Genomic DNA, 13496 nt, shown 5'->3' with positions numbered 1-13496 from the left:
TTTCATCAGCACTAAGTTTAATAATCTTTGTTTTTGTTAAGAAAAATAGAGATGGTAAAAGTACACTTTTCTATATGTTTTACAGAACAAAATGACAAGTATTTTTATGATCTGTTCCTTGGACTGAAATGAAAAAAAAATAATTTTAGTGAATAAAAAGAAGGTTGCATGTTCTGTTATTTTCTATTTGTGAAAGTAATCTAAAACTTTCCAATGTATTTGAAAGTACATGAGAAGATTGAGAAAATATGATGTATTTGGAGACCCCACAAAAATGCTGAATTTGTTTGACCGATTTGGTTATTTTCTAGACTCTGCAACTGGCATGGACTTTAAATCTCAATTTGTAAAGAGCACACATTATTAAAAAAAGAAATTATCCAGTTTTATTTTGTTTACATTGCACTGAAAATTTACATCATACTTTTACAAATCCTTTTTTTTTCATAAAAATATACTTCTTTACAAAAGTGTATGCATTAATATAAGAGGAGTAGCCAGTTGCAGAAGAAACATTTTTAAACGAGATCTCAAATGTACTAACTTTAACATTAATGAATGAATCATAGTTATTGCAGTCATTTGAATAAACAAGAATAAATAACAACTGATGGTAGAAAATAGAAAACAGCATCCTTTCAGTAGAATACAGTTTTTGACAGAATTGTATGACTTTTCAAAACAAAGTGTTGTAAAATGGTTTATAAGAAATTCATCAAACATTATAGAAATCCAAGCAGCAATCCTGGGTACAATGATTTTTGGTAGGCACTCTCTATTACGGTAATAAAAAGTTCAGATTTTTCACAGAATTATTAATGCCTGAAAGGGACAGTAATTCACACTGGCTAACATACAGCATTTATGAGTCTAAAATTATTTCATGCTAGAAAAGGAAGACAATGACCTACAACAAATAAATTACTGGGGTTACCACTGGATAATTCTGTTATGCAATAACTGTAAAACTAAAGATCACGTTCCATTGTTTGAGAATGAAATGGTTCTGCAAATTTTGAAACCTGCCTTTTTAGGGTGGTGGTATTTAAATCATCTGGTGGATTATTCCTAATAAAACCATAGTTTTATGTTTAAAAAAACATGTCTTTCTATTGAATTGCTGCAATATATTCAGTTTTGAACAATTATTTTTAGGGGTTACTTTCCTCACAGTACTAACTTGTATACCAAAACAAAGCATTTTCAAATTCTGATTAGGCAAGGCTTGTGGGCCAGATCCAAAGCCCATTTGAAGTCAATGGGAGTCCTTCAATTAACTTCAGTGGGGTTTGAATCATTCCCAGCATGAGCATTTTAACACAATGCAGAAGTAGTAAAATAATACTGCTAATATGATACAGTGTAGACAACAATGGTATGGACTGAAGCGTGGAGCTTTATGTTCTTAATATACCAACTTGATTTCTAGTGTTACTGTAAACCATAATTTTCTAAACTGAAAACTTCAAAAAGGTTAAATTTCTGATGTCTGTAAAAATAGTGTAAAAAGGTCACTCTCCCAAGTGATCGTCAACAGTAAGGAACATTGCTGCATGAGAAAACTCAATTCATATGGTGCACCCTCACATCATTCATTGTAAAACTGATGTCTTGTGGCAAAGGTCCACAGCAAGGAAATACATAGAAACAGAACTATCCCTGTTACCAGCTGCATGTGTTGCTAATGGGAACAGAGGAAAGAAATGGGGAATGTGAAAAAGGAAGCAAGACATGAATCAGGGAATTTAATAATGAAATGAGAACTGAAAATTTGACACATTCTTTCTTGTGCGGCGAAAAATTAATAAACACTACGTGAAGGTTTAAGCATATTAAACACTATGTCATTATGTTAGAAAATTCACAGGTATGAGAAAAGTAAAGGTTTGCTAAATAGTGATATATGACTGAAAGGGGGGTACAGAGTTCAAATTTATGATGTAGCTCATGACTGTTAAAGAGAAGTCAGTGACCTATTGTCTCCTGTAAGTATAGCTCTTATTTTCTACCCTATATCTTTTTTTAAACCCAGTCCCTCTATTATAGTTTATAAAGCACAGAAATACTGATAGTGGATGCTCCTCCAATATATGCAAATACGTTTTATGGTTTAGAATAATCTCCTTTTTTAAAAAAGCAAATAAACTGTGAGTAAGCACTCATGGAGTGCAGCAGATTTTCTGTAAAACTCTCCATGGTGAACATGAAGGACAATTCTATTCCAGTTTATGAAAAAAACACTCTTGTTTATCATCCTCAGGAAAAGGTGACCCAGTAAATCCTGAAAAGTGTGCTTTAATTTTTTATCAGTGAACTATATGTGCACTGTGTTGTGTTTCAATTTCCGGACTTCTGAAGACAAAGCATTACCACATTATACCATTGTGCAGACAGTGTTCAAGTTGGGATCAAATCGTACAGCTTTTCCTTCTACAGACTTTGCGTTTGTGTCATACATAGGGTTTTCAAAAGCAGCTTGTCCATTGTTATTTTCATGAACAGAGCATCCTGTATACTGTGTCTTAGGGGCAGTCCTGTTGAAGAAAAAAAGCACAGTGTATTCTCAACTGCAATTTTTTAATGGTGATTGGTGTAATATAAGAACCCTCAATAGAATGGACAAATTTCAATTACAAATGTAGCAGTTAAATATTAAATTTTGGAAGCTTTCTTTTGCTGTAAAGGATTGCCATATTTGTTAAAATAATATTAAAACATGTTTATGAGAAATGTTAATTTTAAAGTAGCAAATATGTAATAATGCCAGGAGTCCTACTGGAAAAAAAATGTAGTAATACTCTAAAACTTGGACCACCATCCCAGAAAAAATGGAAATTTCTACTAAAATGTGCAGCTGACACAGTTGACAGTATTGTTTCAGAAATAACACCACATGCAAATGAATGAGAGGATTCTCTTAGGATTATTGTTTCTGTCTCTGACTGTTTGCAAACTCGGTAAAAATATAAAGCTCTTTCAGTCTGGAAGAATTTCTTTATGACTAGATGGATTAGAAATGTAAATGAAAGCTTAAATTATTCAGAAACTTATGGCTCATCTATATCACAAGTATAAAGGAGTCAGGGAAACTAACATCATTAAAAGTTGCGGTGTGCCTGTAACCAACTTAAACCAGGCAGTTCAAGGCCTTAAAGTCCAGCTTTTAAGGCAGGTTTAGGTCCTGTGTATACTACAATTTTTATTCATGTCCTGTAGGACTGTGTTACAATAGCAGGCCAGCAGACAAGTGCTGGTATGGCGTTCCACCACTTAGTGGCTCCAGTTGCCCCTCATTACCATAGTGCAAGATTCTTTCCACTGTGAGAAAACAAGATTTACAAATAAAATTAAGGAATGAATCTCAGAGACATAAACAACACTATCAGTGAACCTAGGATAAGAGTGAATCTCTGAACAGATGTTGTACTATTGTAAGTTAATTGTAGATGAATTACTAATTACCACTTTCCATAATAAAACCTCTCACTGACATAGGAGTATTACATATACTTGCAAGCTTATCAACTGTGTGGGGGTTAAGTTAAATTACATGAGAAATATGATTCACAATATTGTGCATGTCAAAACAAAATATAGGCAGTCTGCAATAAGTACACACCAACCCTGTTTATGGCATTATTCCCCAGATGCCAAAAATTTAAATTACCCTTGCTCCTCTCATAAAGAGAATAATTTATAACAACATTTTAAATAGGTGGGAGTGAAAGTACAGCACTTTACAATAACCTTACCTATCAAACAGTATGGCACACCTAAAACGAGGGTAGAGTGTATTTTCTATGCAGATCTTTTGCAAAGGAGTTCCCAGGGCAGTTCTTAATTTACCTTTTCTAAGGTATTAAAAGAAAAGGAGTACTTGTGGCACCTTAGAGACTAACCAATTTATTTATTTGAGCATATTTATTTGAACGTATTAAAGTATAAGGTCACTGAATAGCTTCAAATGCATGACAATACAAAGATTCTCTATATGTAATTTACACTTACCTTTGTTTATAAAGGTAAAACCCAAAACCTGCAAATATAAGGGCAAAGAAAGGCACAAGGATAGCAATGGCCACAGAACTACTATTTGTACCATGTGGTTGATTAGAAGAATTCGAACCTTCAGACATGTTAAGACCTAAAAAGACAAAAACATAACATTTCTCTATTACATCTCACAATTATCACTTCCAAATCCTCACAATATTATTGAAAGTGTGTACTTGTGGAGAAATTAAAATCATCACGTTTTTGTTTTGAGTGGGGACCTACAGTACCAAATGCTACCTAAATAGCTCCTGGAGGGTACTATTTCCCGTCTGCATCTGGTGAGCAAAACTCATTTTTTTCCCCTTATGACGGAAAGATCTCCCCACAATAATTCAGGCGTTTCTCACCTTGAACTTAGATTGCTGTTATGCACCCTTTATGGTGCTACACACTGAGGCTACTTGGAGACTAAACTTAGTGCAGAATGCTGCATCCTGCTTAATAAGTGAAGTTTTATGTCAGGAGCAAACTACACCAATGCTCTGGGACCTGCACTTGCTTCTTGTAAATTTACAGATGCAATTCAAAGTGTTGGTGTTAACCTATGAAGCCATACATGGCTGAGACTAGGTAACTTCAATATCATTATTCAAATACAATTTATTTGTTAGGTTGTGGAAAATCTGGTACTTGATCAGATAGAAAGAAAGAACAATAGAAGAAAAAAGATAACAGCAGAGTTTACAGCAGAATAGGAGTAATTTGGAGGAAGGCTAAATCACCTAAAGAGGCAACATGGAAATTCATCCTGTTGACTTCATTATACACATTTATTTATATATAAAAATGGAAGTGGTAGGTGAGAGGCAAAGAGTAGAGAGCAAATACTGATAGAAAGTAAGAACATAGCTCTTCTGCGCAGAGTAGAAAAAAGGCAACTGTTAGACTCCCTATGGTGGCATGTTCATATCCCCTTTCCCATGAATAAAGAAGAGATTACTAATTCAGTTTATTAAGTGATTTCTAGGCTTCAAACTAGAGATGTTAAGAATCAGACTAATCAGTTAAGGTTTATTCAGCACTTTGAAGTTGTTAAGCAACATACAGATGCTAAATATGATTAGATATCTCAACTAATAGATTAATAACAGGAAAGTGTGACATGTTTTATGAAATTGTTAGCTGGAAAGAGAATAAGTAATGAATTCAACATCTGAAAGAAAATTGTTTATGAATAATAGCTGTGAAATGGATAAAAAATCTGGTTTGGGATAGGAAGTTTTTCTGAAAGACTAGAGGGCTCAAAAATTGTACATACATTTCACGTCTCTTTGGGTGAAATTTTTACAAGAATCTTTTACATTAAATAAAGAGGTATAATTTAAAACTAATTTCTTATCAGTCACTATAAAGCTATTTTTGAAGAATGTCAAGCCCCCATAATGATTCTGTTCATTCATCATATCCTGAAATGAGTTATATTCCTTAATGAATAATCTTGTTATTACTTTTAGGCAATGGAATCAATTTAAAAAAAAAAAACTCTTCAAAGGGTTCCAACAAAGAATCTATTGTGGGAATATAAACCTCTGAAAACCAAAAGAAGAGAGACAACTTACAATTTTTATAAGAAACCGCCAAAAACATCTTGTCAAGACATTGTTGCTTTTACTCTTTGATTGATTACCCCCAAATATTTTGAAGATGATGATGTAGGAAAATCAAATTATTTGCCTATCCCTCCAGGAATTGTCTTTTCATAAAGGTATTCTATAAATATTCCATTTAAAGTACCCAAATTACCAAATGCAATGGGAGCCAAATTCAGTTTCCAAGCATTGCTCTTTAGAATGACTTAGGGCAGTGAAAAGAGAAAACAAGACTGTCTAACATATCACACATTAATAAATCCTTCCACCACAACTGAGATGTTAAAGAATGTTCTTGTTTTTATTTGGACAATAAGAGTGAGAAATACATTGTCTCCAAAAACTGGAAGAATGTGTTTTTGCCTCCCGATAAAATTATCATATCTGAAGAGCACCAGACTATTTAGAAAGGGGTTATAATCCTTGAAGAAACAAATTCCTCTTGTAAATCTGTCAGATTGATCTAAATGGAACCCCACTGCTTGAGAAACCTTAAGAATATTCAAGCTTTTGTGTGAGAAGAAATATTACAGTCTTCAAGAGACAGGATCAGATAATTTATAGTTTAACGTTTTTTGTTATCCAATATTTTTTCTTGTTTTATTTGCTTAAACATGCAAAAAGCAGTAAGATATTTTTAGCAATATTCTATACTGGAAAAAGAAAATAGTAGTTTGTAAATAGTAGTTTGATGTACAATTTAATCTACAGGACAAATAAAGAAGTCCATCCAATTTCCTCTTTGGGGGAAAAAACTTCCCATTGACTTCAATAGAAGTTTTGCCTGTGTAAAAATGGCACAAGGACTTCAGTATTTGGCCAATAGTATTTAATAAGTTGACTGTTCTAGCAAGTATTCACTATAAAAGTTGTATTAATATACAGCACTGACATACATATACACATATTCTGAAGTACTTACTCTTTATATGATGATCACTTTATAGAATGTAATACCTATAATGTAAGCATTCTTAGAGAAAGATACTAGAAAACAATCAAAATGAACAATTTGCCACAACAGAATAATTATACCTCACAATGTAGTTTTCCCTGTGAACAACACACCTTTTTTTTTAAACACAGCTTTAAAAATGAGTTTACGATACGAACCTCACTATACTCTACACACACACCAATACTGAAATATAACTTCAGTATAGCCCTTCACATGCAATCATTTAATAAAAACCATGCATGATAAAACTCAGTATGAAAAAAAAAACTGAACTGGTGTGACATTAAAATTAACTGAGTACCTAATCTTTGAAGTCCAAATTGTCCATAATCTTTACCCTGGATAAATCCTTGAAAAACATATGTAGCTCCATCAGGTTCAGCAGAAACCTGCAAGCAGAAAACATGCAGAATTTCAGAATTAAATTGGGAAAACTTGGTTAAAAATGTGCAAGGAGATTATAATCAGGATGGAAGTGAAATGCCTAAGCCACTCAGCTGCCTGTCAGTGTTCCCCCACAGATAGCCTTGTTGTGGAGGGATATGGATGGGCTGAGCATGGGGGACAGGCAGGGGCACTGAAGGGACACTGTCAACCTTAAAAGCCACACTGCTTTTGGAATTCTTTTTAACCTACCTTTGGTACTTGTAACAGCTAAGGCTACTCTTACTGAAAGAGACTAGAGAAAAAAAGTTCTCTCTTTCAGTGTGCTTACTTTGTATATTTGACAGCATTTTGTGTATAGTCGGTCCTCTCCTCTTGTTTGTGGTGGATTGTTTCACAGCAAAATGGGAGAGAAATCCCTTTTCAAACTTAGTAAAATGTAATTGTGAAACTCTGAAACTTGCAGGAGGACTCAGGACCAGGTATATTAATACCTGATACTATTTTTTTTAAATTGACTAGATTTCAAGTTGATTCTAGATAACTCCTGAAATTGCCATCTCTAAAGGCCTCTGAAAGAGTATTAGTGTTTTGATATTTTGGGGGAAAAGCACTGCAACACCTAAAAGACAGATGCTACCATAAATGCAAAAGTTAAGATAATGAAAGCCACTGTTTCAAAGGTAGATAGGGAGGGATAAAAAATGCCCTACATTCAACTGCGAATAACCCTCTTTTGGTCAGTAATTAGTACTCATTGGATATCCATAGCTGAGCATATCTATAGTATGAACCCAGGGAATTTCCTAGCTTCAGAAATACAACATATGGTTTATTTTTCAGTCATTTTGTTCTTATGCATCAAGTAGTGTTAAAGAGTGTTCAGTACAAGTGAACAATTTAACAATATATTTCAGAATTCAAGAGATACTGTCTTCTTATACAAGTCTAACTGTATCTGTATTAGTGGGAATGTACCTTTAATATACCAATATAGTTAAAGCAGTTCAACTTCTGTGTTTAGACAAGCCCTTTAGGCTCTTTGGAAAATCCCAGCCATTTGGAAGTCAATACTTCTAGAAATGTCACCAAAACACTAGCTAATCAGCACCTCAACTTCTCCCACATCACATCACTGCCAAGAATTATTACTCTCAGATGTGATATTTTGCTTCTAGAAATGAACCAAGCAACATAATTGTGCCCACTGCAGAGAGAGATTACACAGAAGTAGACATTAAAGTGGAAACATTGATCTTGGCTTGATACAAGCATCTTGGTATGATATTACATTCTAAGAAAGAGAAAACCTCTCAATGTGCTGAAATAACATCAAAACAGAAGTAAGAGTAGCGCTTCCTTTTCAGTGTTTACTACTTTTTCAAATAGACATGTCCACAAAGAAGAGGTTGAAAATCATTGTTTAGTAATAGCCACATTTTTTTCCTAAATAGTCCCGCCTCATCTGCAGGTGTACAGTGATAATTTTTCATTTTATGAAATAAATTAGCATTACCAACCAACTCTCATTTGATACATTTCTATATTCTTCTGGCCTAATGCACTGACATTATTTTGTATTCAAAACACTCTCTCTCTTTTGCAGAAATATACTCACAAAACCATCCATAGCCCATTTTTCCTCTTTCATCTTGCTCACAGAAGTATGAGATGTCGCTTTAATAAGATATATATGGAGCATCAAACGAGCTTCCTGACTTTTATACACCCCTGTAGAATATAAAAAAAATAGGTGCTTTGTGCTAGTTAAGGTGGCATATAATTGCATTTTTTTGTCTAAGACACCTTAAAGAGGGCAAATCTGTGGAAGTTTTTTAACCAAATTTTGTTTCGGAGTAATATGCTGTTTTGCTGAACCTGAAATGTTTGGCAGAGATGTACCAGTTTCACAAAACTTTTGCAAACAGGTTTTTGTGTCCAAGGAAGGGTGAGACTCCATAGCTACGTGGTTAGTGTACCAGCCTGGGATGTAGGAGACTCCCCTGCTCTGTCTGATTTGAGGGGATCTAGGATGAAAAAACACGCTCTGAATCAGGCAGAGCAGGACCTTGAACATGGGTTGTCTCCTACATCCCAGGTTACAGAATGACAGAGACACATCTGCACTTCTGTTTCCGCAAATTCATGTTAAAGGTTTTGGTTTTGTTCCAAAATTAAACAAAAACTAATTCAGAAACCTTGACAGTTGCTTTGAAATGGAATTGTTGTTCCTTGGTCAGCTCTACATAACAGCAACTTCATCTAATAGAAGGACTTGGGTATGATCTGTTTTACATTGGAGGCAGAATTGATCATTTTCATAGCTGTAGAAGAAATGTTCAGAACCCTGATTATATTTTATGCATAGTAAAAAGCTTGGATGAAAATAAAATCTAACAATATACTCACTGGTCCAATCTACCTTTACAAAGCTGACGATGAAACACAGACACCACAGAAATAGAGTGCAAAACATGATTATGTACATTGAATACTGGTGTCAAACTAAATATTTGGCTGATAATGTTCCCGTTTGTCATTCTGCATGTGACTTTTTCGTTATTCTTCATAACCTATGTTAAATAAATAGCTACTCAAGGATGTTTGAAAAATACCAGCAATATAAAAACGACTCTAACTTATACATTAATACAGCCCGATTTTCAGAGGTGCTGAGCACCCACAACTACAACTAAAGCCAATGGAAGATGTTGGTGCTCAGCACCTCTGAAAATTAGAGCCATGTATGGCTCTTGCTTTGAATTCTTCAGCTTTCTTTAGAAAACAGAAAATGATCCAAAGGAGAAATGTTCCCAAGATATTCAAAATAGTGAGGACACAATAGGAGTATACATCTTATATCAGGTTATATATAATATGCACTCAAACCACCTATATTAATGACTTTCAGATACTGATTATTAAAAATCTATTTTAAATGTTCTAAAAAGGAGGAAATAAGTGTTAGGTATGGAAAACAAAGCAAAACATTGACAAGGTAGTCAGTGAACTGAAGCCATATTTAAATTATTGTTCAGAAGTTTAAGTCTAAGTAACCTGATCACTATAGGACTCATGCTCTTCTCTCCCCTGAACTGTAGTGCAAAGGTGCATCAAAAATGCACAAATGCACTAAGTAGTATGTATGGAAAGAAGGGATGCCTACTGGATTTTCTCTCCAACGCAAGCCCCTCTGAATTAACAGTGTATATTTGGGCCTCTCCTGGAGTTTGGGAAGCACTGCAAAGGAGCAGCCACTCTAGGCAGCACGTTCCTGAGAAAGCTTGAGCATTTTAAAAATGAAAACACAAACTAAAATCATACTGCTCAAAGTAAAGTTTACTTCTGCTCCATGGCTTCTATGTATCACCCCTCTCTTGAGCCAGCTGTGTTGCCAGTATCAGATGTGTGTGTCCAGCTGGAAGTCTTGTAGAGTGACGTAAGCTCCATTTGGATGACTCAAGATATACAGGGTTGGCAATAAGATTTCCTGTGGACTTTGGTACTTGTGTGCTTAGCAGGCCACACCCCCTGTTGATACTAATCTCCCCGTTTTTTTTTTGGTATTGGAACCCTTAATTTCCTTCTTGAAATTCTTAGTTGTGGACCACATTGTGGCTTGGCATGTGCAATTGTGTGGCTTTATTCCCTTGTGCTGGGTAACCAGATTGCAGGCAGGAGCATGGGAAGGAGAGCAACCTCTGTGAAGTTACTACATTCCTTTTGCTGCTCAAGTGGGTAGAATGTGTGTGTGTGTGTGTTTGTGTGAAAGCACTGGGCTAGTGGGGAAGGGGCTGGCTCTCTAGGGAGGAGAGCTACTGCGATTTTCAGCTGATTAAACTGAGTAGGAAGGTGTCTGCTGTATTTTCTGAGAAGGGCACCTGATGCTCCACTGGAATGTGTTGGAATGGTGATGGGCTACGGCTACTGGTGCTGTGTGGTGTGAGAAGAAGGCTTTCAGTTGTTAGCAATGTGCCTGGTGGGACTTTTAACTCTGCAATGACTTCCCAAAAGCAGCCAGCTGCCACTATATGTGTGAGGGAATGCAGGAGAGAAAACATCTGCCTGGAGGAGGAAGGTGAGAGGTGCAGAGATGACAGGCCTGTCTGATTGGCACCCTTTAACAGAGACAGACCACAAAGGCCCTAAGGACAACCCAGATGTGCCTGGCAGTCCCGAACCCACTAGGAGAAGCAGAGAGAGGTTTAGGGTGCATTATGCACGTAACATATGCACACATATGTGCAAACTGGCAAAGTATTAAATAAAGTTTACTGGAAGTTGATAGAGAGTTTCAGATCACATTCAGAGGGTTACTGCTAATTAATTTTCACTGGGTCAGCATTTCACTTTGATAATTAACACAAAATATTATCAGCATAGAATTATAATTAATATGAAGGTAACACAAGCTCAAATGTTGCCAGATCTCTCCTCTCATTGCCAAATAATGACTGCAATCAGGAATATATTAAAAGCTGAAATTAAACTGACAGATTTGAACAGTATGAATAAATTATCTTCCTTAATAAATTCCTTGGACTATTCTTCTGGAAATGATGGTACATGGAGCACACACAGGCTCTACCAAGGAATGGGAAAGTGTAGGGGGAGAGGGTGGGAAATGCTCCAGAGAGACAACCGCTGCTGTTCTCTGCTAATTTACGCTGGTGGATTGGCAAGCACTCCGTGCTCAAAGGCTGATGAGCTCCATTGGCAGCTGGCAACTGATTCCCTGAGGGACAAGACAGTGCTTGAACTGGACCACTATAATAAGTAATTCAATTGTGGCACTTTTGCCCAGCTAAACCTGCCCCTTAAGTTCTTCTCTAACTCCTTAGGTAGTGTCTAGGGTAGCCCCAGCAGAGAACTAGTAAGATGCTTCAGCTCTGTCTGTGAGGGGAAGACGTGTACTAAAATCAGGTGGTATGGAGGGGCAATGGAGAGAGAGAAATGGAGATCTGGGGAAGTAAAGAAAGTTACAGGAGCGGATGAGGGGAAAATCTTCATGAGATGGAATGAGAGCATGTCGTGCAGGAGAAGAGGGAAGGAAGATGAAACACTGTGGGAAGAACAAAAAGCTGGGGCATCAGGGAAAAAGATAGTACCAAAAGAAAGTGAAGGAGCTGGGGATAACCAGAAACATGGGTAGAACAAAGCAACGTGTGGGGAACTGGATATGGGATAAACTAGAATGTGGGGGGTCTTGAAAAAAGGAAGGCCTAGAGGCTAGAGTGCTAGACTTGGCCTCAAGAGACTGAGATTCAAAACCAGTCCAGCCACACACTTCATGTCTGACATTGAGAAAGTCATTTAACATCCTCAGTGTCTCAGTTCCCCATCTGTAAAATGGGGATAATACTTTACCTCACAAGGGGTTCTGTATGATCCATTAATAATGTGAGGTGCTCAGATAGTATAGTGATGGGGGCCATATCAGTATCCAGATAGATAAAAATGAATTAAAAAAAAAGAAACGGGGGACTTGCAAAATCTTGTTTATATCTAAATGAGGGAAGGGCAGGTCAACTGAGGCCTGGAGGAGGCTGAATTTTTCAAGCTTCTTGTGACAATGCATGGAGAGAAGGTGTCTCTGTAATTACGAACTAGGCATGCAATTGTGTGCCCATTTCTGCACATGCAACTGTATGCCTATTTTTTTTTTTTAAATCAGGCCTTTTCATATTGGGCCAGGCCAGTTTTGCTATTAATTTTTAAATAAAAAATAAACCACTTGAAATTAATCCCCTTCAACATATGCTGTCTGTGCTTCTTCCTTGGTACTGGGGAAGAGAAATAGCGCTGAGCCTCCACAAAGTTTTGAGGTGCATTTCTAATGGAGGTAGAAGTACTCAGTGGGAAGGACTCAGAGGAAAGGTCAGATGGTGGACACAAGGCAGCCTCCATTAGCAGGTGATGGAGTCTCATCTCCCTATCCTTAGTCTAGGGCTTGAAATCTTAGTAGATTTGACAACAGTCCCCGATGTAACACTCACAAAGGCACCTGGAATGGGGGTCACTTATCAGCACAGACTTCTTGCAGCTGGTGCAAGGCTTAGACTTTGGAGACCAAGGTGTATCCCAGTACTGGGAGTTGGCACCCAGAAAAAGTGGGAACTGACAATCTAAGCACACTAAGTAAAATAAATAAACCTTACTCTACAGGTCTAACTAACCATTGATGAGAATACCCTGAAAGGGAGAACTTGCAAAGCAAGCCAACACACTGTGACAACTAATCATGGGTGGTAAGAAGGAACGGAGTAGGGTCGGGGTCAGCTCTGTCCTTTATATCATCACACGGCAGCATGAGGGATCACAGAGCACATATGTCACCCTGAAAGCTATCATTAAGGGAAAAACCTCTGACCTTGGGGCACTGGCAAGCACACTCCCAAAGTCAAATGGATATCACTCAAGAAGAATTGTAATATAAGTCAATATTCTGTTATAACATAGACTGCTAGGGTATTTGTGGTAGCATTTTATTGTAAAAAGTGTGCAAATTT

The 13496-nt window shown here is 36.6% G+C and overlaps 1 protein-coding gene across 3 annotated transcripts in view; it reads right to left on the bottom strand.

Moving 5' to 3' along the window:
* Window positions 1-360: 360 nt before the first annotated feature.
* The window catches only part of CSMD3 (CUB and Sushi multiple domains 3), a 1179008-nt gene continuing 1165872 nt past the window's right edge, over window positions 361-13496 (bottom strand). For all 3 annotated transcript variants that reach the window (XM_048841517.2, XM_048841518.2, XM_048841519.2), the window contains 4 exons: window positions 8606-8718; window positions 6905-6992; window positions 4009-4144; window positions 361-2534 (listed from right to left, as the gene is read on the bottom strand). In XM_048841517.2, the coding sequence (XP_048697474.2) occupies window positions 2375-2534; window positions 4009-4144; window positions 6905-6992; window positions 8606-8718 (497 nt within the window). In that variant the 3' untranslated portion in view covers window positions 361-2374. The remainder of the gene's footprint in view (window positions 2535-4008; window positions 4145-6904; window positions 6993-8605; window positions 8719-13496) is intronic.

This window comes from Caretta caretta, chromosome 2 (assembly GCF_965140235.1).
Source record: "Caretta caretta isolate rCarCar2 chromosome 2, rCarCar1.hap1, whole genome shotgun sequence".
Lineage (NCBI taxonomy): Eukaryota > Metazoa > Chordata > Testudines > Cheloniidae > Caretta > Caretta caretta.
This window is presented reverse-complemented; position numbering and strand designations above follow the sequence as displayed.